The sequence below is a fragment of the Pan troglodytes genome, chromosome 5 (assembly GCF_028858775.2).
Source record: "Pan troglodytes isolate AG18354 chromosome 5, NHGRI_mPanTro3-v2.0_pri, whole genome shotgun sequence".
In the NCBI taxonomy this organism is placed as follows: Eukaryota; Metazoa; Chordata; class Mammalia; order Primates; family Hominidae; genus Pan; species Pan troglodytes.
Genome location: NC_072403.2, coordinates 49,878,320 through 49,902,569, shown reverse-complemented (window position 1 = coordinate 49,902,569; position 24,250 = coordinate 49,878,320). Strand labels below are relative to the sequence as shown.

The window sequence follows — 24,250 nt, the reverse complement described above, 5'->3', positions numbered from 1 at the left end:
TTTACAATTTAAACAAGAGGATTCACTGTTTGAAAAAAAGGTTTGAAAATCAGGAAAACTAAACAAAAGTCATTTTACATATGGAGAAACTGAGACCCATATGTGTAAATGGCTTCCCAAGGTCACAGTGGTGTCAGTGGCAGAGCTGGTACTGTACCAGGCTGCCTGGATCATAGACTGATGTTTTTGCCAAGACCAGCCGAAATGTTCCTCTCAGGAGGTGGCAGGTGGGGGCGGAGTGCCAGGAAGGCACTGTCCAAAGAAGTGGGTTAAGGTCACAGCCTCCCGGCTCCCAAGGACCCCCTGAGAACAGTTGCTTTGGAAAGGTCACTCAAATGTGAACCAGAGGCTTGAGGTTTTGGAGTGGAAAGGGGCAGGGTAAGGAAGAATAGAGTAGGGGGAGGGCGGGGGACAGGGATTCATCCTCCAGGTTCCTCACACCCCCACTGGGAGCAGCGCCCCCACCCCAAGCACCTGATTTCAAAGTCTCCCCTCCACTGAAGGGAGGGGCAGAGGGAGCTCATGACTGGCATGGAGGGGGCTGGCTGGCCCTGAGGTAATGACTGCTGGGGTGGGGAGGCTCTGAAGCAGGGACCTGAACTTTCTGTCTCAGGGGTCCTGTGGACACCCCTGGCAGTCAGTGGCAGAAATGGCACAGTAGGGGGCTCTGTGGCACTCACTGTGTCTCCCCCAGTGCCCAGCTGGGGACTCAGGAAATGCTATTGAATAAATGGATTGTGTCCTTCCTCCCCCAGCACCCCCACAATCACCAGCCTCCTCCCTCTCCCTCCCCCTGTCCTTTAGAGTCTACAAGGACTGAGTTATTCTTAGTAAGTTTCATTCATCAAAGCGTGACAAATGGTGTCCTGGGAGGAATGCCTGGGCGCCATGGGAGCCAGAGGGTGGGGTGGGGTGCAAATGTCCCATTTGAGGGGAGAGGCTATTGCCTTCGGGGAGCTCCAGTTGGAGGGGGAGACAGCCCTGTCCTCATGGGAATCTGTCTGATGCAGAAGACACAAAGAACCTAGTCCCAGGGGAGACACAGTCCCTGTCCTCTGGGGGAGGCCCCAATCTGAAGGGGGGAGACAGCCTTGCCCTCAGGGAGCTCCAGTCTGAGGGGAGATGCAGCCTCGTCCTCAGGGAGCCCCAGTCTGAGGGGGACACAGCCCCATCTTCAGGGAGCTCCAGTCTGAGGGAGAAGCAGCCCTTTCTTCAGGGAGCCCCAGTCTGAGGGAGACACAGCCCCGTCCTCAGGGAGCCACAGTCTGAGGGGAGACACAACGCTGTCCTGAGGGAGCCCCACTTTGAGGGAGACACGGCCCCATCCTCAGGGATTCCCAGTCTGAGGCAGACACAGCCCCGTCCTCAGGGAGCCCCAGTCTGAGGGGAGACACAGCCCTGACTCAGGGAGCCCCAGGCTGAGGGGAGACACAGCCCTGTCCTCAGGGAGCCCCAGTCGGAGGGGAGAAACAGCCCCATCCTCAGGGAACCATCAGTCTGAATCGGAGACACAGCCCTGCCCTCAGGGAGCCCCAGTCGGAGGGTAGAAACAGCCCCATCCTCAGGGAACCATCAGTCTGAATCGGAGACACAGCCCTGCCCTCAGGGAGCCCCAGTCGGAGGGTAGAAACAGCCCCATCCTCAGGGAACCATCAGTCTGAATTGGAGACACAGCCTTGCCCTCAGAGCGCTCCCAGTGATAGGAGATAAACCTCCCATATTCCCCACTTCTCCAGCCCTTAGTGAAATCCCAGCCTGAAGGGAGAGATCCAATTTCCTGTTCTCAAGCAACCTCTAGTCTCATGGCAGAAAAATAGCTGCCATCCCTGATGGAGAAGATAGGGTGTCACCCAAGTCACGGACTGAAACTCAAGATGACAAAAGGGAGTGCTGGAGGGGTATCCGGGAGCATGTGCAGCCACCACGGCCACTGCAAGTGGGGAGCCTGACGATGACAGAGAAGAGGGGGCTCCCAGAGACACTTGACTGGGCACCCTTACCAAGAAACGTGCAGACCACAAAGGGGCAGCAATCATGGGGACTAAGATCCTGCCGCTGAGGAAAAGGATGAAGGCACGGGCCCAGCGGGCCGGTCTAAATCAGAGGTCCACCTTCACTGGGAGGGCAGTCGGAGAACCCACATCGTCTGCAGACTCTCACATTCAACCTAAAACCCATGTACTCATTGCAAGCCAAACAAAACCTCACTGAAGGTAAAACGTGGCCCAAGGCCATGAGTTTGCAACACCCTGGACCTCAGGAAAGAATTGCTGATAGAGGAGAGCTCTGAGCCTGGTTTTGGGGGAAGGAGCTGATGGCCAAGCTACCCCTTTAATTCTGGCCTTCGGGCCTGGCTTCTATCTTCAGGGCCTCTCTCACCCTACCCGACATGGGAGGCCAGAGCCACCTCACTCCTCACCAGCTCCCCTGTGACCAGCAGGCCACAGCTGGCCAGTAGGCGGGGCCTCCCTGTCTGTGGCGGGGATGTCACCTTTCTTCGCAGGAAGGTAATTTCCCCGCCAGGGGAGGGAGTCCGTCGTGCTGCTCATAAAGCCACTGTTAAACGAGCGGGTCTGGGAGTTCTGGCTGGGCGGACTTCCCTTCCCTTCTCCGTGCCTCAAGTGCCAAACGGGGGTACTGCTGCCCTGCGTGCCTTTGCCACTCCTCCCACTGAAGGCTAACTTTCCAATAGACCTCAGTGTTTCTGTCAACGAAATAGGTCCCTGGCCCCTCCCCACTCTCCCAGTCTCTTCCAGCAGAGACCTTCCAGGACTGTAGGTTTAGGGGAGTGGAAGGGCCGGCTTCGGTCTCCCCAAGTTCTGCCCCCAGTGAGGCCTCATAGCTCTCCTGGGACTGAGGGCCAGTCCCAGAGGGCGGCAGGAGTCGGCAGCCAGTGGTCCTGGGGACCGCGAGGTGGGTGGGTGGGGGTGGCGAAGGGAGGGTTCCGGGACCGGGGAGCGGCGTCTTAATTACGGCGCGTTGGCCCAGCGCCGCGGAGCGCCGCGGATGACAGCGGCGGTGGGTAATTAGAGCGCATTAGCCGTGCCCCTGCAATCCTGTAATTTCTTCTCGCGCTCGGGGTGTGTTGTAGGAGGCGAAGCGATGCCGGCTTGGCTGAGTCAGACTCTCGGAAGCCCAGGAGGGGACGCAGGGGGCGGCAGAGGCCGCGAAGAAGGGACTCCCGCCGGGGGAGGCGCAGACGCAGTCCTCTAGGAGTCACCTGTCCCGGGCTCCTCGGCGCGCGCGCCCCGTCGGCGGCGGGAGGTGGTGGGAAGGGGGCGTGACCTGCGTCTCCTCCCGCCGCCGCCGCCGCGCGCTCTACCGGCCCGCGAGTCCTCCGCGACATCCGGGCCAGCGTCTGCACCCAGCCACGTGTCCTGCCCCTGGTGCGCAGGTGGACTGGAAAAGAGGAAGGCAAACGCAGTGGCTAGGCGGAGACCTCCCAAATCCCACGTCTCCCCGAGAATCCCAGACGGGCTACAGACCTAGGGCAGCCATAAGAAAAAACGTCAGCTACATCTCGAGGGAGTGGGGTGGAGTGCGGCCGCTTGCTCTAGTCGAGCCCTGACATCGATTCTGCGGGGGCGGGGAGGAGTCGGCGCGGGGCTGGGGCTGGGAGGGGAGTTTATTTATTAGCCAGATTAGCCAGCATTAATGGGGAGCGGTGGCGGCCGGCGGCAGCAGGGACATAGCTGGCATAGCTGGCATAGCGGCGGGGCCTCCCGCGGCGCGGGGCTCCGCGGCTTCAAAGGGGCTTAAAGAGGCCCTTGGTGGCACTGCCACGGCCCCGCGGGGGAGGGCGTGGGCGCGGGCGGCGGGGGAGAAGGCGGCCATTGTGCACCGAGGGATTAGGGCTCTGGCCTGGAAGGAATTTTAAACTGCCGCGAGCCGGAGCCCCAGGACTCTCCTCCTGCCCCACCCCTGCCCTCCGGAGCACGCTGAGGTGTTTACCTGCTTTCCTATGTCCGGGGTGGAGGGGGTGTCCTCTCTCCTCCCTCAAACTGGAGGCACCTAGGGTTACCAGATCTGGCAAATAAAAACACAAGACTTCCAGTTAAACTGGATACTTTAAATAGTGTAAGTCTGTCCCAAATATTGTATGGGACAGACTTATGCTAAAATATTATTCGTTGTTTATCTGATATTCAATTTAATTGGACGTCTTGTATTTTTTTTCCTGGCAGCCCTTGAGGCATTGAAATGTCTAATCCATGTCTGGAAACAGATTGATGGTTCCCGAAAGTCCAGTGGGTATCCCTCATTTGAGAGATCCCTAAGGGCAGGGTCGTGTCTCTCCCCTTACACTGGGAGTTTCCTGAAGCCCAGATACTGAGTTTCACCCTAAAGAAGGCAGCTCTGAGAGCACTATATGTGTCCCCCGTCAGACTGGGAGCTTCCTGAGGACAGGGCTAAATTTCACCCATGAGAGTAACGCTTCAAGGTCAGTGTCTGTGACCTGTGACACTGGGGTTTCCTGAGGCATGGTCTGTCCGCTTCCTAGAGGGCAAGTCTGTCTCCTCCCTCACGTCTCACTCTCCCACCCCCACCCCACCCCAGGCTGCTGGAGGCTCCTCCTCCATTAGTGTTGCTTCCTGCCCATAGAGGGTGCTAGGGGCCCAGCGGACTGGCCTACGGATGGATGGGACCTGTTTATTGGGACTCGGGGCTTCAGTCCTTCGGGGTTGATGCACTTGAGAATAATGAGGGTGGGGTCCCCAACCTGTGAGGCTTGCTGAGGCAGTTGAGGGCCAGGTCTACTGGGGCCAGAGGCGGTGGCCAGCATGTGGGAGAAGCTCTGGGTGCTGGGTACCCACTGTTTCTTCCAGGAAGGGACAGTGTGGCCCTTGGTACAGAACATCCTGCCCACCTCCTCTCATAACCATTGAAGCCAAGCCCCAGTCCTCCACCAGCCTCTCCAGACCCCACTGCCTAACCTTTGCTTGTGCTGTTCTTTCTGCCAGAAATACTCTGTCTTCCTGCTTTGAGGACAGCTGAAGTCTCGCCACTTCTTCTGGATGCTCTGACCATCGGTAAGGTGGGCTGCTTGTGCCTGGGGGTCTTCTGGTGAAAAGAGCCCTCCATCTACTCCCTCCTTCCTCAACAACTTTGGCCACAGGGGCCAAAGAGGGGGCCAAGGTGGGGGAGGGGAGAGACAGGAACATTGGGGGAGCATAGGCAGAAGGGGAGTAAGAATAGGAACCTCCTTCCCCCCAACCCATCCCCCTGAAGCCCCTTCACAAGTCCCTTCATCCCCTCAGGGCCTCTGAACTCTTTCTCCTTGAAGCTGAGGGAAGCCCTGGAGAAGCGCTTTCCCACGGTCACAGCCTCAACAAACCCCTGCCCCCTTCTCCTTTGACTGCAGCCACCTCAGTCTCACCCTCCGCAGAATGCAGGCCCACTCCGTTGCTGAAGGGCCTCCTCCTTGGGCCAGGGCGCCTGCTTCTGCCAGTGGCATCATCACCCCACTCCTCAGCCGCCAGTCATCAGGTTGGCAATTAGCTACTTCCTCTCAGCTGCATGAGGCCACCAAACGTCACAGCCCCTCCCCTGGCCTGCCGCGGCGGGAGTGCTGGGGGCTGCCCCTACCCTTTGTAGTCAGTGCCAAGTCCTGGCTCAGTCCCCCTTCCCTACAACCTACTGAGTGCTAGGGTAATGAGCCTCCCATCTAGGGAGCTGAAAGCCTCGCTGCCTTCTCCCCGCTTCAAACCTCCTCCCCCATGTCACCCTATCCCATTGGGTGAGGACACTCCCGCTGCCTGGGTGGGGTGATGCCTGCTCAAGGGCACTAGCAGCCTGGGTGGGGCTTAAGACTCAGGTGTCTCTGTCCCCAGTCAGAGGCGGTTTTCACCAGCCCCTTACCTGGGGCCCAGGAGTCTGAACTGAAGATGGTGGCAGTTATTTGGGAAGGGGAGAGAAATGGGGACTCATTCTACAGACCCCCAGACATGCAGGGGGCAGGCCCTTCATGAACACCCACATGGGCTCATTTGCCTGTGTCTAGGCACACACACGGTTACAATCTAGGCAATGTATGCTCCACTGCACTGTACCCACATGTGCCCCAGGTGGGCAAGTAAGCCCACTTGCCCAGATACCCCTCATGCCCACACATCCCTCCTCCAGGTGTGTGCGTGCAAACTCACTGACATACAGTACTCAAAAAGGCAGTGAGCTTGCTGCCACACCAAAAACAAAACCGGGACCCTACAGAGGAATCTAGAAGCATGGGAGGGAAGGAGAGACCACCCCAACACTCGCTACCCCACAGACCAGGGAATCTTCCTGGGGAAGGATGGGAGGAAGTCTGCACTTCAGGGATATGTGTGGGCTACGCAGGTGGGCCGTGGTGGAAGCAGTTGTGTTGGAGTCTGGGTTGGGGGTGGAGGATGTGGATTTCCGGAGAGAATTGAAAAATTCCAACACATATAAACAAAGGCATGTGATCTTAGGCAGATCACTTAACTTCTTGGGGGCCCCAGTGACTGCATCTGTAAAATGGGAATAATGAGAACACCATTTAAACTTGGTTGTCAAATTTATTTTATTTTTATTTATTTATTTATTTTTAGAGACACGGTCTGACTTTGTTACCCGGGCTGGAGTGCAGTGGTGCAATCATGGCTCACTGCAGCCTTAACCTCCTGGGCTAAGTGATCCTCTCGCCAAGGCTAGGATAAGTAGCTAGGACTACAGATGCGCCCCATCACGCCCAGCTAATTTTACAACTTCTGTAGAGATGGAGTGTTGCTGTGTTGCCCAGGCTGGTCTTGAATTCCTGGGCTCAAGCGATCCTCCTGTGTCCGGAATTGGTGGGTTCTTGGTCTCACTGACTTCAAGAATGAAGCCGCGGACCCTCGCGGTGAGTGTTACAGTTCTTAAAGACAGCGTGTCCAGAGTTTGTTCCTTCTGATGTTCAGATGTGTTCAGAGTTTCTTCCTTCTGGTGGGTTCGTGGTCTCGCTGGCTTAGGAGTGAAGCTGCAGACCTTCGCGGTGAGTGTTACAGTTCTTAAGGTGGCACGTCTGGAGTTGTTTGTTCCTCCCGGTGGGCTCGTAGTCTCGCTGGCTTCAGGAGTGAAGCTGCAGACCTTCGCGGTGAGTGTTACAGCTCATAAAGGCAGCATGGACCTAAAGAGTGAGCAGTAGCAAGATTTATTGCAAAGAGCAAAAGAACAAAGCTTCCACAATGTGGAAAGGGACCCCAGCGGGTTGCCACTGCGGGCTGGGGCAGCCTGCTTTTATTCTCTTATCTGGCCCCACCCACATCCTGCTGATTGGTAGAGCCCAGTGGTCTGTTTTGACAGGGTGCTGATTGGTGCGTTTACAATCCGAGCTAGACACAAAGGTTCTCCATGTCCCCACTAGATTAGCTAGATACAGAGTGTTGACACAAAGGTTCTCCAAGTCCCCACCAGAGTAGCTAGGTACAGTGTCGATTGGTGCATTCACAGTGCTGATTGGTGTGTTTACAAACCTTGAGCTAGATACAGAGTGCCGATTGGTGTATTTACAATCCCTGAGCTAGACATAAAGGTTCTCCACGTCCCCACCAGACTCAGGAGCCCAGCTGGCTACACCCAGTGGATCCTGCACCGGGGCTGCAGGTGGAGCTGCCTGCCAGTCCGGCGCCGTGCGCCCGCACTCCTCAGCCCTTGGGTGGTGGATGGGACTGGGCGCCATGGAGCAGGGGGTGGCGCTCGTCGGGGAGGCTCTGGCCGCACAGGAGCCCACGGAGCTGGGGGGAGTCTCAGGCATGGCAGGCTGCAGGTCCCGAGCCCTGCCCCGCGGGAAGGCAGCTAAGGCCCGGGGAGAAATTGAGCACAGCAGCTGCTGGCCCAGGTGCTAAGCCCCTCACTGCCCAGGGCCGCTGGGGCCCGGCGGGCTGCTCCGAGAGCCCACGCCCACCTGGAACTTGCGCTGGCCCGCAAGCACCGCGCGCAGCCCCGGTTCCCGCCCGCCCCTCTCCCTCCACACCTCCTCGCAAGCTGAGGGAGCCGGCTTCGGCCTTGGCCAGCCCAGAAAGGGGCTTCCACAGTGCAGCGGCGGGCTGAAGGGCTCCTCAAGTGTGGCCAAAGTGGGAGCCCAGGCAGAGGAGGCGCCGAGAGTGAGCGAGGGCTGTGAGGACTGCCAGCACCCTGTCACCTCTCACTCCCCCAAAATACTGGGCTTATAGGCAAAAGCCACCACACCTGGCCTGATTGTGAAATTTAAATGAGATAACCCGGCTCAGAGCAGGCCCTGAGTTGACATTACTATGAGGAGACCTTCCCAATATCCTGTCACTTGATGGTGGGCTTGCCTAAGAGAGCTGCCCTAGGGAGATAAGAAGCCCTCATTCTGGACCTTACCTGACTGCTACATGCTCCCCCCGTTTTTCTTTGATTTCTGGGGTCCAGCCCCAGCCAAGGTGCAAGATGCAAGTTGAGAGGCATGGCAGGGCATAGGGATGGGTGATTGGGTGCTACTTTGGACTAGGCTGGGGGTGGGTCTAGGGAAGGACTGGCTACCTGCCCCGCCCCTACCTGGCTGGCACAACAGGTAACTGAGTGCTGACTTTTATTCCTGGGAAGGGAGGAGTCAGGCAGTGCCTCTCTGTCCAGGCAAATGGGATGCAAGGGTCAGGAGCATGGGTGGAGGGGGTTTCTAGGAATATTCCTGAAAGAAGACCTGGGAACAGGCACTGCTGTCAGGAGCTACTGCCTGGGCCTACCAGCCTGTACCCCAGCTCAACAAACATCCTTGTCCTTGTTTCTCAGAGTCTGTATCCACCAGCTACTCTTCCAGATTCATGAGGCAAGGCCTGCCTGCTCACCTGGCTGGCCCCAAGCACCTCTTCAACCTGTTGCCACCGTCCTGCCTTGCTGCCCTTCTCAGCTCATCCAGCAGGGTCTCCAAGTCATGGAAACAGAAGCACATATACACACATGCTCATATGTACATGCCCACAGCCACATAAGCACACCGAGAAACACCATCGCAGACATGTTCTCGCAAGCACATGCGCATAACACACTCACTACCCCTCACGCGTATACACATTAATACACACACTCATGCACACTCAGTCTTACACACACAGACACACAGCCATAACCACTGTTGTTGGTTGAATTGTGCCCCCCCATCCCCACCAAAAAGATAAGTTGGAGTCCTAACCCCCAGTACCTGGGGATGTGACCGTAGTTGGAAATAGGGTGTTTGTAGATGTAATCAAATTAAGATGAGACCTTACTGGATTAGAGTGGGCTTAAATCCAGTGACTGGTGTCCTTATAAGGAGAAAAAGATTTGAAAACAGAGACATGGAGACACAGAGCAGAAGGCCATGTGATGATGGAGTCAGAGATTGGAGTGATGCAGCTACGAGCCGAGAAATACCAAGGTGCTGGCAGCCCCCAGAAGCAAGGAGAGAGGCAAGGAACAATCTCCATCAGAGCCTCTGGAAGAAACAGACTCTGCCAACACCTTGATTTCAGACTTTTGGCCTCCTTCACTGTGCGAGAATACGTTTCTGTTGTTTTAAACTACTGAGTCACCAAGTCTGTGGTACTGTGTTATGGCAGCCCCGGCAACAAATCCAATCAGACACACACACACACACACACACACACACACACACACACACACACGGCTGGCTCCAGGCTCAGTGATGAGCTCAGAGGAGTTCCCCTTGGGAGCTGCTCTTTCTCTGTCTTCCTTCCTTAGTGATTGGTCCAGTGGATCCACAAAAGCTCATGGCCCAGAGCAGGAGCCCAGTCATTTTTAATTCCTCTTCCCTGGAGTTCTTAACCATGCGTTGCCCTCAAAATCTGCTCTCAAGATTTGGGTTGCCATATTTAGGAGCACCAGAAAACGTACAGGAATGCTGTGTCTGCTTGCATCATATTAATTAAAAACTGGAAATAACCTAAATGTCCCAGAATAGGTACATAAACTGTGGCATATCCACTTAATGGAATACTACTCAGCAATACAAAAGGAAAACCTAGTGTTACTTGAGCAACATGGATGAACTTCACAGACATAATATTGCACAGCATGAGGCAGACACAAAAGTGTGCATATGCTATGATTCCATTTACATGAGATTCAAGAACAGGCAAAGCAGATCTATGGGGATAGAAGTCAGAATAGTGGTTACCTCTGGAAGGTGGAATTGACTGGGAGGGGCTTCAGGGAACCTCCTGGGGTGCTGAAAACATTCTGTGCTTGCACCGGGTGGTGGTTATGTGGGCATTACATAAAATTCACCAAGCTGCACCCTTAACGATTTGTACAATTTGATGCACAAATCTAACATCTCAATAAGAAAGAAATTTTACAAAGTACCTAAGAAGCAAATGACCAGAAGCCACCAGACTGTTTTCTGGAGGCATTTATAGCTAGAGTCTGGGCCCTCTAGGCCCTCTGTCCCAGGGACAGAAAGGCTTGGTCCCTGGGACAGCCATGTATGGTATCATCGTTCAGTGCATGTGGGAGGGAATTCCACTCTTCAGTTGTGACAGGGCTGGACACACACACACATGTATACCTCTTGGCAGCTTCCCATCCTCATTGACAGTTGCAGGTTTGAGAGGGTATATCCCCCAGGTACCCTGAAGCCAGTCTCTGAAGCTGTCGAGGGTCCCCCAAGTCAACAGACAAGTGGTGGGGGGCAGGTAGCTAGTGAGAGGAAGGGGGAGCCTTCCTCCCCCCTTTATCCATAGCTGTGGAGTGAACTGGCTTGGGGTGGGTGGCTGCAGGGCTTGCCTTGACCCCTGCTGCACTGGTGTCCTCAGGCCTGGGGCCTCTTGTATGGCTGACTTTCCATAACATTTGTTGACTATAAATGTCCAGCCTGGGGCTGCCTGGGAAGGCCAGGTGTGTCAAGACAGCCAGACCATCATGACATTAGTCTTTGGGAGAGGACTGGGAGGTACACAAGATCCCACTGCAATTGGCTTCTCCAAAGAAAGACTAAATGCGATGATTTCTTCCACAAGAAAACTCCAAATGAAAAAGAATAGCTACATTTTACTCAGGTTTTGTGATCTGACTGGCATGAACCAAACATCTTTGAGGTGTGTGGCCATGTTGCCATTACACAGACAAGAAAACAGAGGCTCTGAGATATTGAGTAAAACTCCCAGGGTTACACAAGAAACTCAAGAGAGGACAAGTAGCATGATAGTTCCTTCCGACTGGGGGTCCCTGAGGACGGGGCTGCGTCTCCCCTCAGACTGGGGATCCCTGAGGACAGGGCTGCATCTCCCCTCAGACTGGGGCTCCCTGAGTAAGGGCTGTGTCTCCCCTCAGTCTGAGCCCTATCTAGGAGGGGCTTAGAGGAGGAGCTGGCCTTGAACCTGCCTTCTTTTGCATCCACACTGGTCTCCTGGAGAGTCTTGGAGGGGCTGCTGACCTGGCTACCCCTGCTCTTTCTCACCCTGGCTGTCACCCCTAGTTCTAGCCTAGGGCTCTGCCTACAGGAATGCCATAGTGTGGGGCCATGGTTCTGACCAAAAGGGAAGTGGGGGAGGGTATGCACCAGAGGAAGCTGTCCCTTGGTGGCCATGCTAAGATCAGTGGGATGTCCCCACAGCTTCCCTCCCTTCCTGACCAGGTCCACTGGGGGTCAGGACCACCCAGCTGATCCATGCCAGAGCCACACTGAGCAGAGGGCTGGCTGGACCCTGCCCTTCCCAGGAGGATCAGCTGGGAGAAGGGCTCCATTTGTGGAGGGGGCAGAGTGGAGTGCGGCCTCCTGCAATGTCCAGGAGTAGATGCTCCTCACTCTGCCCATGACTTGCCAGCAAGAGCTGATCATGTGATGGGGGCCAGGTGGCAGGTGTAATAGGAGACAACATCCTCCTCGGCCTGCCCTGTGACTATATTAAGTTTTGTGCCCTGGCATTCCCCTGCCCCTGCCCCCAGGACTTTCCCTCCTCCCTGAAGGGATCCTACACTGCGGATAGAGGAGCCATCCCTCCTTCCCAGCCCCACTGTCTGAGGAAAGGAGCAGGGGCCTAATGAGGTCAGAGCCCACGGGTGGGGGAGCAAATGCAGTAAATTTAGGCTTTGGGTGCTAATGAGCTGCAGAGGGAAGTGCCTGGGAGGGCCTTGGCAACCCTCAGACTCAGTCCTCCTCCCACAGCCGCCCGCACATCACCTAGGTGCTCACAAGGGCACATGAAGAATACACTCACCAGCAGCTGAGACACAGGTTTACACTCTTAATTTTTATTTTTTAGAGACAGGGTCTCACTCTGTCACTCAGGATGGAGTGCGGTGGCACAATCTTAGTTCACTGTAGGCTTGACCTTCTGGACTCAAGTGATCCTCCGGCCTCAGCCTCCTGAGTGGCTGAGAACACAGTCATGTGTCATCATGCCTGGCTAATTTAACAATTTTTTTTTTTTTTTTTTTTTGTAGAGAAGGGGGTCTTACTATGTTGCCCAGGCTGGTCTTGAACTCCTGAACTCAAGAGATCCTCCTGCTTTGACCACCCAAAGTGCTGGGATTACAGGTGTGAGCCACCACACCTAGCGTAGGTTTACATTCTTACAGGCCAATCCATATATACCCATACACCCAGGAGCCCCCAGGAGTCTATTATTACCGTGATAACCTGATAACCTTGTTCAGGAACTCATGTGTACACACCTCGCTATGCGTGCAGTCATTCATGCATGCTTGCACACCCATGTGCTCACATGCATGCCACCCACTCCTGTTGGCATTTCTCCTAAGCCCCCGCGTCTATGGCAGAAGCATGTCATCTGGGAGCTGCAGGGCATTTGCACTCCATTAAAGGGCTCAATCCCTGTCCCCCTCAATGGAACTCACCACCCCAGGAGCTCCAGGAAGCCCTGCCTTTTCCCCAGGGTGAGGGCAGGGGGCAGACACAGGGTTTATTAATAAACTTGTTCCTGACTGGAAAGGCCTATGCAGAAACCCCAATCTCAAGCCAATCAGAGCAGAACTTTCCAGGAATGTCACCCAGAGCAAGCCTTCCTCTGACTCCAAGATTATTTCTCACCCCTGACTTCATCCCCTTGGTGTGTGTGGCTCCTGCCAGGCTCCACTGGCTCTGCCCGGCAGGCCTGCTGTCACCTGGCAGCTGGCATCTACCTTGGCCACTGCCCAGAGAAGGTCACACAGCACATGGGTGGTGGGGCCAGGATTAGAACTGCATTTGCTCTCACTCAGTCTTGCTCCACCCCACTCCTCCAAACCGAGCACAGCTGAGCCTGCTGTGTTGGGAGTGCAGAATGCCCTCGCCTTGATACCCACCCATGGCATCATGACACTGCCCTCCCTCCGAGTGGGGAGGAAGCTGAGAGCCACTGGCCCTGAAGGCAGAGAGCCTGAGCCAATCGGGTTTCTGCTACTTACTGGCCTTGTGACCTTGCACAAGCAGGATTTGACTTGCTTGTGGTTCAGTGTCATCGTTTGTAAAATGAGGATACCACCTGAAGGTAGCTGTGAGGATTAAGAATATGTGAGGCTGGTGTCTGCTGCAAAGGATTGTACAGGTTGGTAAAGTAAAAGGTGTCTATGTTCTTGCCTTTATTGATAATTCCATTCCCATCTTCATCACCAACACCACCTAACACCTCCACTGTCACACCGTCATCGCTACTTCCTCCAGCACTGACATAGCTACCATTGCCACCAGCACCATCAGACCACTCCCTCCTCTGTTGCTACTTCCATCACAACCACCATGTTGCTATCACCAATCATCCAATAACAGTTACTCAACACCTACTATGTTCAGGTCATGTGGGTGACTCTTTGTGGATAATCCTGCCCCAGGCCCCCACACTGTTGGGCATGGTCTATATCTCTCACATCCTTTAAGCCCTGCCACACATCCCATCTCCACCAGGAACCCTTCCCTAATCCACCCTGCACTACTCACGTTACTCCCAGACACCGTGGCTCAGCTTCACCTGTCCCCTCACTATTTGCTCTGTGTGTGTGCCTCTGTGCACAACCATGCTATTTAAACTACTCTGCAAAGTCAGTCATCACCCAGATCTCCTACACACAGCACAGTGGCTCTGGGTTCCAATCCTGGCTCTGATACCTGACCTTGGACAAGTCACCATACCTCTTTGTGCCTCAGTCTTCTCAGCTGTAAACAGGACTGAATAATATCATGTCTTACAGAGTTGTAGTGAGGATTCCGTGAGATATTGTATTTACTATATAGCACTTAGACTAGAAGCATGCATACAGCAAGTGCTCAATAAACATTAGCTTTTGTTATTTTTATTATTATTATTATTAGTCTCTCCCCCCGCCCCCCCCCCCCCCCCCGACCCCGACCCCACCAATTTTTGGCACAGGAGTTTACACTACCAATGAGAAAGAATTCACAGGAATGAATGCACTCTGGCTTTCCAATAGAAATATCTTAGGGAAGGGTGGAGCTTTTGGAAAACCGTCTTGTCTCCCTGCCTGCTCATCTGAGCTCTCTGGGTAAGAGGTGGGCTGTGGGTGAGAAGGACCATGCAGGGAAGTTAGAGCCAGACAGAGCTGAGTTTGAATGGCGACTTCACCAGCTGAGTAACTGTGGGCAAGTCAGTGAACCACTTTGAGCCTCAGTTTCTCATCTGTAAAGTGGATCTCTGTGCAGGGTCACTATGAGGCAGTCATCTCTGCTGGCTTCTCACTGATTTTGAACGCAAGCACCGCAGACAGCTATGGTGGGACTCAGGACTGGCATACCCTTTGGGCCTCAACCTTCCCATGCACACAATGGACAATCCCAGCAGAATTTGCTTTTCAGAGCCAGTGGGGAAGATGCTGAGAGATCAGAAGTGCTCAGAAAATGAAAACATCCTGGAAAAGTTCCAGAGACAGCATGAATAATGATTAACCCAAGCCAGGCCCAGCTTGGCCTGACCTCAGAAAATCCACGAAAGCTTGAGCTGGGTTCCTGGGGCAGGGCTGAGGGCCAAGGGGAAGGACGGCCAGGGGGCCCCCCAACCACAGACTCAGGGAGGCCACTCTGTACTCAGACTCCCACGTGCATCACGGCATCTTCATTGGAACAGGGAGGGCAGCTGGGACGTGGTAGGAGGGAGTGGCCTGTGAGGCCTACAAGCTTTCCTGGGGTTCTTAGTACGTTGACATCCACACAGCTGCAGCCACCCAAGGATTCCCTCACCCTCCTCCTACGGTGGCGCCCTGTCCGTGAACCCCCAGGGAATAAACAGGGGTAAACAGGGGCAGCAGCCGGCCGACTGCTGTGTACTCATGGCCCACACAATGTAAACTCTCAGGATGTATTTATGTTGTCTGGGCCTGGCCAGGGTCCTCTGCCCAGCTCAGAGGAGTCACGTGTGCAAGGCATCTGGATTCCTCTGTGTGGTGGGTGGGGGAGGGCAGGAAAGGCAGAGAGTTCATGGGGGCAGGGATCAGAGATAGCTGGAGCTGGTGGCCCATGGAAGAAGGCAAGAGCTGCAGGAATGGCGAAGGGGAAAGAGGGGGTGAGCGCTACCGTGCAGTGCTCAGACTGTGTCCTGTTCTTAGAACTGCAGGCCCTTTAGAAGGAGTTGGGCAAGTGGTGGGCAGCTTTCAGTGGCCCCGGAGACTGGATTCACATTTCCGTGCTGCCCTGATTAGGAAGCAAGGCTCATCTCTACTTTCCTACCTCCTCCAGCCTGGGCAGGACTGCCAACCTGGCCCTGCCCACCCGACTGGGAGGGACAGGAGGAACATAACCGTGTGACGAGCATGCTGCTGGGATCTGAACACGTCTCAGGAATGACACCCAGGGAAAGCTATTTTAATCTGGAAAGTTGCCTGCTCCTCCTGCCCACCCAAAATAACTTGGCTCCTGCAGGAACCTGCAACATTGTGGCTTCCACCAGCCTAATGGAGTGCTCCAGCCCTTGCAGCCCCCGTGCCCTCACTGTGGCCAACCCCCTCCTCAGAATGGGCCTCTCCACTCAGATTTGGAGCTCTCTGATGCCAGGTCTGTGTTTTCTCCCTCAGACTGAGGGCTGCCTCAGGGCAGAGGCTGTGTCTCCCATGGATTAGAAACTCCTGGGGTATAAAGATTGCATCTCCCCACTCAGACTGGGAGTTCCTCCGAACACTCAGGTCCCTGGAGTTAGCTTCCTTGGGGAATATGGGGGTGGGGCAGGTGCCAGGTGTCCTTTCCCCCAGTTCCAAGCTGTGCTACAGAGGATGCCCTTGTGGAGAAACTGGATCTCCCTCCCTCTGTGGCCACAAATGTGTCTGGCTGATGGGCTCATGTGGGGCCTAGGCTGAGCCCGGCACTGCCAGGCTGCCCTGCTGCTGACCACATGGCCCCCGACAGGAGGGTTCACATGTCCCAGCACCAGCCAGCCACCTGCTGCCTCCTGCCTCCCAAAATAAGAAAGGGCTGGCCTTCTCCCGTTACCGGCACATGCCCCACTGCCCTTGTCCTCGGGACGGGGCTTTCACTCCTCCCTGCTCTGCTCCTTTGTGTGGGGTGTTGAGGGGGCAGCCCCTCAGCTCTGCCTGTCCCCAAAGCTGGCGACTGCACATGGCCAAACGGAGTTGCTCTGTTCCTAGGCTGGATGCAAAATGAGGAGGGGCTCCACTAACTTCAGTGTTCCTTCTAAGGAACTAGTGTCCACTGGTCCTGTGAAGAGGGGCCCTGCACCCCAAATCCTTCCCCTCTGCCAGCACCCATCACAGCCCGTGACATGGAGTAGGGACTGAGGGTGTGGCTGTTGACCCAAGTAATTAACTACTGCTTCCTGAGGGCTGAGAAACTGAGGCTGAGAGTTTGAGAAGCCACTCCTTCTAACACACACACACACACACACACAAGCACAGACACCTTTTCCATTCATTTCACAAATAATGACCCTTTTCTATTATTTTTATTTTTTATCTTTTGTAGAAATGGGGTCTTGCTATGTTGCCTAGGCTGATCTCAAACTCCTGGCTTCAAGAGATCCTCCTGCCTTGGCTTCCTAAAGTGCTGGGATTACAGGCATGAGCTACTTTCCCAGGCTATAAAAAACAACCATTTTTAACTGAGCACTTACTATGTCTGAGGCACTGTACTAGTGCACCCCATCCATTACTGTGTTTAAACATCACAACAGTGGTGTTTAAAGAGAATGGGGCCCAGAGAGGTTAAGTGACTTGCCTAAGGTCACACAGCAAAGAAGTAGAATTGGTATTCAAACCTAGGTTAGAACAGCATTTGTCTTTTTCTAATGAGAAATTTTAAACATTCAGACAAATGGAGAGAGCAGTACAACGAAACTACAAGTACCAATTACCAGAATAGCATAATGAACATTTTGTTTGCCAGATTTGCTTCATCTTTTCTGTGCTGAAATATTAAAAAGTAAATTATAGACATATAGCATGTCACCTCTACTCATTTAAGAATGCATCTCTAAAAAATAAACCAAATTTTCTATATAAACCAGCATGCCATTCTTACATTGAACAAAACAGTTTGCAATATCTAATATGCAGCTCATGTTCAATTCCCCCAATCGGTCCCCCAGATTTTCATCACTCTACCACACTACCATTGAGGAGTGGGCAGATGGGGTTTGGGGAGGTCTCTGCCAGTCTCTGTGCCTCAGTTTCCTGTGGGGACGCAACTCTTACCTTCTCCTCTTTTCCTTGCTGGGGCAAGGTTTCTGGACAGGAGAGTGACGGGGACCCGAGGGACCCTGTGGGGTGCTAGAAGCTGTGAGGGAGGCTCAGGGGAGCCCCTTATCTCCTGGGATGGTGACCATGGAGTGAGGTGGATGTCCTGATGGGCCAGAGAGGGGCCATGTCCTGGCGGAAGGAACCTCAGCAGGGCTCTCATGCCTGGCCTTCCTGTCAAGGTATGGGCTGTCTCAACCCAGTGAGACCTTGAGCCTGCGACCCCCTACCTCACAGGGGACCCTCTCCACCATGGGCCCACCAGACCAAACAGCCCACCAGCCTGCCTCAGCCAAAACAGGAGCTGAGGAAGGTCAGCTTATCAGGATTCCCTTACTCCCTCACCCCATGGGCCTGCTTTTCAGCCACTATCAGTGTCTGGGGCAAGGGAAGGGGTTGACGGGACAGGGCAAGGCCATTCCCGGGGGTCACTCCTAAATGGAGAGAAATGCTATTTAGCAGGATGTTGGGAGAGTCTGGGGACCCACAGGTGACAACAAAGGGGCCTGCCAAGCAGTGGCCAGTTAGATCAGGGGTCTCTAGGCCTCCTTCCTGTCCCATGCCTGTTCTGTCCTCAGTTCATGGGGTGAGTGAAAGGACCCTGACTTAAGACAGGAGGTGGCTCAGGTGACCTCTTGGTCATCACTCCCTGAATAGGGATTGAGACGTTGAAGGTCAAGTCAGACCAGCCCTGAAGGGGCAGAGCTGGGTCTCCCCTCAGTCTGGGGCCCCATGAGAACAGGGCTGTGTCTCCCTCAGACTGAGGCCCACTGAGGATGGGTCTGTGTCTCCCCTCAGACTGGGGCTCCCTGAGGATGGGGCTGCGTCTCCCCTTGGACTGGGGATCTGTGAGGATGGGTCACATTCACCTTCCCTATCATCATTGCCCCTCAGGGCCCATTCTGCCCTGCTGGGCTGAGTGGGGAGCCCCAACTGAGGATACCCAGTTCCTCATTGCTCCAGAACCCAGGGCAGGGCTGAGAAGAGAATGAGTTGGTTTCACCTTACTGAGAGGGGAGAGGAAATGGGACAATTTGGTGAGAGCCCACTGCTGGATGGGTTACAGAACCTGCTCCCTCTAAAGGATTTGGGCATGGAGGCAGAAGATGGAAGAGACAGCTTCCTCCTGGGCTCCCCCTTCCTTCTCTAGAACACCTCATCATCTACGCTTCTTGTAAGATGCTCCTAGACACTCCTAGGCTCAGGAGCCAGGAGGTGGCTCCCAAGGGGCCCTCCACGGGCTCTTGAGCAAGCTCCTTCCCCTGCGCCCTAGTACCCAGCCTTGGACTTGCTGGACAGAAGCAAAAGAGAGGGCTTAACCTTAAGTAGGGGCTGAGGGGAGCAGGAAGAACATGTTCCAGGGAAAACATGGAGCAAGGTTGCCAGATAAGCATGGGAGGGGGAGAGGTGGCAGGATGGGAAAAGGGTCTTCAGGAGCTCCCCCAGGCCCAAAGCTCCAAAGCCACTGACCGCTGCCCTAAACTGGACCCTAACAGGGTCTCCTTTGAGAAGACTGCCTGACTGAGGAACTCACTCCCTTTCTTCTCCCAGGAGCCCTGAGTGTCTGTGCATCCCCTACCAGGCATCAGCCTCTCTCCCAAGAGCTCAAACACCGTGCATAAGTCCTCTTGGTCCTCCCAAAGTACCTGTCAGTGGGTTTGCACACAGCAGGCACTTGATAGAGACAGTTGGCTGGAAGCTCGAAACAGAACCCTCTGATTGCAGCCTTTGTCTATCCTGAGCCAAGTGCTCAGGGAGATTACCCTTTATCAGCACGTCCCTCCTCAGGAGTACCCGCAACCTGCCCTGTGCACTTCTGCTCAGCAGACCCTATCACCCTGTTCTCTTGGGTGGTTGTTCCGTGAGACAGGAGTACAGCTGGAGAGCCTAGGGGCTGAGAGCAAACGGAGCCTCAGTCTCAGAAGGGAGACATGGCCTGTCCTCAGGGATCTCCAGTCTGAGGGGAGACGCAGCCCCATCCTTAGGGAACCCCAGTCTGAGGGGAGACTTGGCCCCATCCTCAGGGAGCCCCAGTCTGAGGGGAACACACAGCCCCTTCCTCAGCATGCTCACAGTCAGTAAGGGAGAGCTATCCCTCCGCCTGCACTCACTGTCAAAGCAACATTGAGAATGGCCAGAGGAGAAGGGTTAATGGCTGAGGGCTTCCACATCAGCCCTCTCCAAGTTCCTGACACATTTCTGCCCTGTCAGGGTCAGGGTGAGCTGAGTCCCTGCTCAGACTCATATAGACTTATTTTCACCTCTCAGAGCTAATATCAGGAAAGCCTGGGGTTTCTTTCACCTCTTGGAAGATTTTTTGCGGATGAACTGAGCCCCATGCCTGGCACAACTAGATGTGTCACTGGCAGCCAATTGACTCTCCGTCTTCTTTCAGCTGAGCTTACCTCAGCCATATGCCTTGATGCATCCCTGTTTTATAGATGAGGAAACTGAGACTCAGAAACTCGAGTGGATGCCCAAATGCCATAGCTACAAAATGACAGAGGTTCATTTCCGCTTGGCTTCAAATTATGCTTTCCTTCAGGCCTGAGCTCAGGAGGGGGTGGCCTCTCTGTTTTCTTGGGGTTGGAGCCCCATCTGGCCCCCCACACCTTGGCTTATACAGGGCTCATGAGTGAAGGTCCAATGGGGAGTGTGTGGATTTGCTGTGGGGTGTCTGTAGGTCTAAGTCTCAGGGCCTTTGGGGAAATGCCTTGTGGATACTTGGGGAGACCTCAGGGAGGAGTGTGGGGCAGGGTAGGGGTGAGGGAGAGAGGAAACTTTACTGGTCACCATTGTGCAGTGGGTGGGGCCCCCTGGAGCAATGAAAGAAACTATCTCAGCAAATAACAATAGGCTTTGTGACCAGGCAGGCTCTGCAAACGCTGGTAGGCTCTGCAAACACTGACAGACTCTATATTTGTTGACAGATCCCACAATGGCAATAGAGGTGAGGGGAAAACACTGGTGCAGAGGCGCTAAGGGAATTTTCCACTCACCTTAGAAGCCAAGGCATGTGCTTGGTTCCCATCAGTGGCTCTGCCTTCATGAGAGAGTCCTGGAGGTGGGTAGCCTAGCCCTCTTCCCTCCTCTCGCAGCTCTCTCCAGTGCCTTCTCTGCCTGGTGGGGTGGCCTCCCCCTTAGCAGGCCACAGAGGTGCCAGGGCAGAAGACTATGATGGGGGAGTCCACAGAGAATCCCATGGGGGGCAAGCATGGGGTGGGGGCAGGTGAGGATCCCCCAGGAGATGGGAGTCTGGCCAGCTGGGGAATGGGGTGGTTCTGGTTGCAGGTGGCCATGAGGCAGGCTGGAAGCTTCACCTGCCCCAGCCCATGGGCCTTTCTGAGCTCCAGAAAGTCTCAGTGCTTGTTTCTCAGCCTTGGGAGTAGAGGAGGGAGTGGTGGGAGCAGCAAACTTTTCCGAATGGAAAATGATGAAATCTTCCTGGAAAGCCGACTTTCCCAAGCTCTGGTGGATACAGCTGATGAGGAGAAACCTGAGCCCTGTGGGCAGGCGGGGGGTCCAGTGGCAGGGGATCGGAGGCGCCTGTCTATGACACAGTCCTGGGAAGCCACCCCAGAGCCGTGGAGGGCGTGCTGCCCATGTCCAGCCCTGGCGGGGCGGGGGAGTGGGCATTTACACTTCAGCCAGTGGCCCCAGACAGTCTACGCTCAGCTCTGCAGTGAGAATGAAAACAAAGTTTCTCTTCTGCCTCAGCTCCCATATCCCTCTGGGTGAAGGCAGAGTCCTAAGTGTGGCCTGCAAGTCCCCAGCAATCCCACCCTACCACCAGTCTAGCCCTCGCTCACTCTGCTCCAGCCTCCTATTCCTCAGATGTACTGGGCACGCTCCTGCCTCAGGGCCTTTGTGCTACCTGTTCCCTCTGCCTGGATGCTTTTCCTTCAGATAGCCATATGCGTCACCCCCTCACTTCCTTGAGGTCATTATTTGAATATCACCTTCTCAGTGAGGTCTTTCCTAACCATCCTATTGAATGCTCGGCCTGCCTTCCCAATCCCACCACAGGGCCCCTCTTCTGTATTACCCTGCTTTATTTTTCTCCAAATCTCTAATATGTTTGCAGTGGGTTGAATGGTGGTACCCCAAAATGTCCATGTTCTAACCCCTAGAACCTGTGCATATGGCCACAGTGAGTTGAATAGTGTCTCCCTCCAAACTTCGTGTTCACCAGGAACCTCACAATGTGACCTTATTTGGAAATAGTGTCTTTGCGGATATAATTAAGTATCTCAAGATGAGGCTCTCTTGATTTAGAGTGGGCCCTAAGTCCAATTACTAATGTCCTTATGAGAAGAGGAGACACAGAGAGACAGAGGGAAGAAGGCCACCTGAAGATGGAGGCAGAGATAGCAGTGATGCTCAGATGCGTGCCCTCCGGAACTGTGAGAGAACACATTTCTGTTGGTTGTAAGCCACCAAGTGGGTGATTTGTTATGGCAGCCACAAGACTCCGTAATTTACTGATTTATTTAGTTTATTGTCTACAGACACACTGCCTCCCACCATCTCATGAATCTGAGCTCCAAGAGGATAGGGTTTTTTTTTCTTTTGCTCACTTGATATATCCCCTGCGACGAACACAGTGCCTGTTATCTTACGGGTGCTGAGTAAATATTTGTCAAGTGGCTGAGTGAATAAATTAGATGAAAGCAGACAGGAGGGGTGGGTCCTCAGGGGACCGACTTGGCTGCCCAACATCTGGGCCTGCTGAATGCAGCTCAGTGTGGTGGGAACTTGGCACCTGTGCAGGAGATCACCTGGAAGAGGAGAGGAAGAGCTGGGGTCCCTTAGGACCAGCCTCCCCAGGACAGGTGGCCTCAGTTCATCTGTCACAGCCTTACCTGTGGACAGGTGAACGTGGAGAGCTAAGTGGAGCCTGCCTTGTGTCCACATTCAGGCTCTGCTCAAGCCTTTGTGGGATGGGCCTCTGCGTGGAGGGGGCACCCTCTCCCCACATCCCATAGCCAAAGTCCCATCCCTAGATCAAGTTCAGATGCCTCAACAGTTGGTATGAAAAGGGACCTAATTCCTCCCCACCACCCTGTGCAGCTCCGATCCCAGCCCTTCCCACCCCCAGGCCAGGCCTCCAGGATCACTGTGAGCAGAGGGACTCAGGAAGGTCATGGTTTGGGGGCTGAGGGCAGAGAGTCCCAGGGGCAGGAATGGGGACTTCATCCATCTCTAAGTTTCCAGGTCTGTGTCAGGCAATCTGGCTCTGTCCTGACTCTCCAGAGACTGATAAATGTCCGAGGTGGGTGAGAGATGTCCACAGAGTCTTTGCTACTCCTACTGCCAGGAGTTGGTTTCTATTTTCCCTCTCCTTGAATCTGGCTTGGCCTTATGACTTGCTTTGACTGAAAAAAATGCAATGATGCTGTGCCAGTCCCAGGCTCAACCCTAGAGAGGCCTGACTGCCTTCTCTCCCTGTCTCCTCTTCCTCCAAGCCAGGCACCACGCTGTAACGAAGTCCAGGCTATTCTGCTGGAGAGAGAGACTCTGGAGGATCAGGCACTAAGAGGAGGCGCAAGGAAGCCGGTTGATAGCACGGAGGCTTCAGAGTTGCCATTGAGGCCACTCTGGACCTTCCAGCTGAATGCAGCTGATTAAGTGGCCTAATCCCAGGTTAGACTTGCAGAACAGCCAGGACTACCACCAGAATTGTGAGAAATTAAGCCATTATTGTTTTAAGGCACTATGTTTGGGAATGGTTTGTTTTGCAGCCATAGAAAACTTGGAGGGCTGTATCTCAGAGGTCTTGTGACTCCAACACTGTGAGATTTCTGAGAGCTTACCTAGAAGCTGGTTCCCCAGGGCATATGGAGCAACACACATCTCAGACACTGTAGGCACAAGGTCTTGAGCTGCAGGGATTCACTGATTCTAGAATTTTGACACCCAGGGAGACCATGCCCAGCCCCTTCTCAGCTGCTCTCCCCATCACCTCCCATCAGAAAGCTTTCCTCCAAACTTTCCAGCCTCCAACCAGTTTCCGCTCTGGCTCAGGCTTGTAGAGCCTGGGCAGAGTGTAGGGGCAGAACCAGCAAGCTTTGTCTGGGGTGGCTGGCAGTCTCCTCTCTCTCCATGTGCCCCCCCATCAAGGTCAGCTGGGTGAAGAGGCTGCTGGTGAAACATCCTGTTACAGATGCTGCCCAGAGATGTCAGAAGATGTCAAGACCATGCAGGGCAGCCAGGCCTGGGCTGCGGGAGGCATAACAAGGGCGGCGGATGCTTGTGTCCTGCTCTGGAATGTTCTGGTGTTCAGCCTTTTGCAGAGGACAGAGAAGGCTATGAGGTATCAACACTGGAGAGGGTAATGCTGATTCAAGCTCCATTGCAGAGGACAATGGCCTTTCCCAAGTTTGCTGGTTTGGTGTTTCTGTGGCCTGGGCTATCTTGAAGGGCTGGGGAGGCTGGACAGTGTAGGCTTGAGCCTGACCTCTTGATACCATATTCACTCTGCTGTTCTGGCAACTGGCCTGGGGGTTGTACAGGGGAGGGCCTTCTCACTGCGACCCATGTCCTCAGGGCAGGGCCTGGGCTGTGAGAGACGTGACCCTGGAGGTCCCTTTGGACCCCC

General features: G+C 54.6%; 1 protein-coding gene and 1 long non-coding RNA gene across 4 annotated transcripts; one reads left to right on the top strand and one right to left on the bottom strand.

Moving 5' to 3' along the window:
• On the bottom strand, positions 1 to 5,519 carry LINC03040 (long intergenic non-protein coding RNA 3040). 3 transcript variants are annotated; one of them, XM_003950854.6, is made up of 4 exons: positions 5,378 to 5,519; positions 4,935 to 5,061; positions 3,952 to 4,026; positions 1 to 3,399 (listed from the first exon to the last, which is right to left on the bottom strand). In XM_003950854.6, the coding sequence occupies exons 1-4, from the start codon at positions 5,456 to 5,458 to the stop codon at positions 2,966 to 2,968; spliced, it is 717 nt and encodes a 238-aa protein (XP_003950903.4). In that variant the 5' UTR covers positions 5,459 to 5,519; the 3' UTR covers positions 1 to 2,965. The 3 variants fall into 3 exon arrangements, with proteins under 3 accessions (XP_003950903.4, XP_063669122.1, XP_063669123.1); XM_063813052.1 differs by having other exon boundaries at positions 4,935 to 5,058; positions 5,378 to 5,501; XM_063813053.1 differs by having other exon boundaries at positions 4,935 to 5,104; positions 5,378 to 5,500.
• LOC104006851 (uncharacterized) lies at positions 4,958 to 10,338 on the top strand. Its single transcript, XR_010158021.1, has 4 exons — positions 4,958 to 5,035; positions 5,363 to 5,487; positions 6,570 to 6,859; positions 8,755 to 10,338. It is a non-coding gene; the product is annotated as an uncharacterized LOC104006851 (long non-coding RNA).
• Positions 10,339 to 24,250: the final 13,912 nt, after the last annotated feature.

Coding starts and splice junctions, on each gene's coding strand:
- LINC03040 (XM_003950854.6), bottom strand. CDS start 5,458: ATGATGCCACTGGCAGAAGCAGGCGCCCTGGCCCAAGGAGGAGGCCCT. Junction 5,062..5,377: donor GGGCCTGCATTCTGCGGAGG/GTGAGACTGAGG, acceptor TCTTTTCACCAG/AAGACCCCCAGGCACAAGCA. Junction 4,027..4,934: donor AAAGAACAGCACAAGCAAAG/GTTAGGCAGTGG, acceptor TTTATTTGCCAG/ATCTGGTAACCCTAGGTGCC.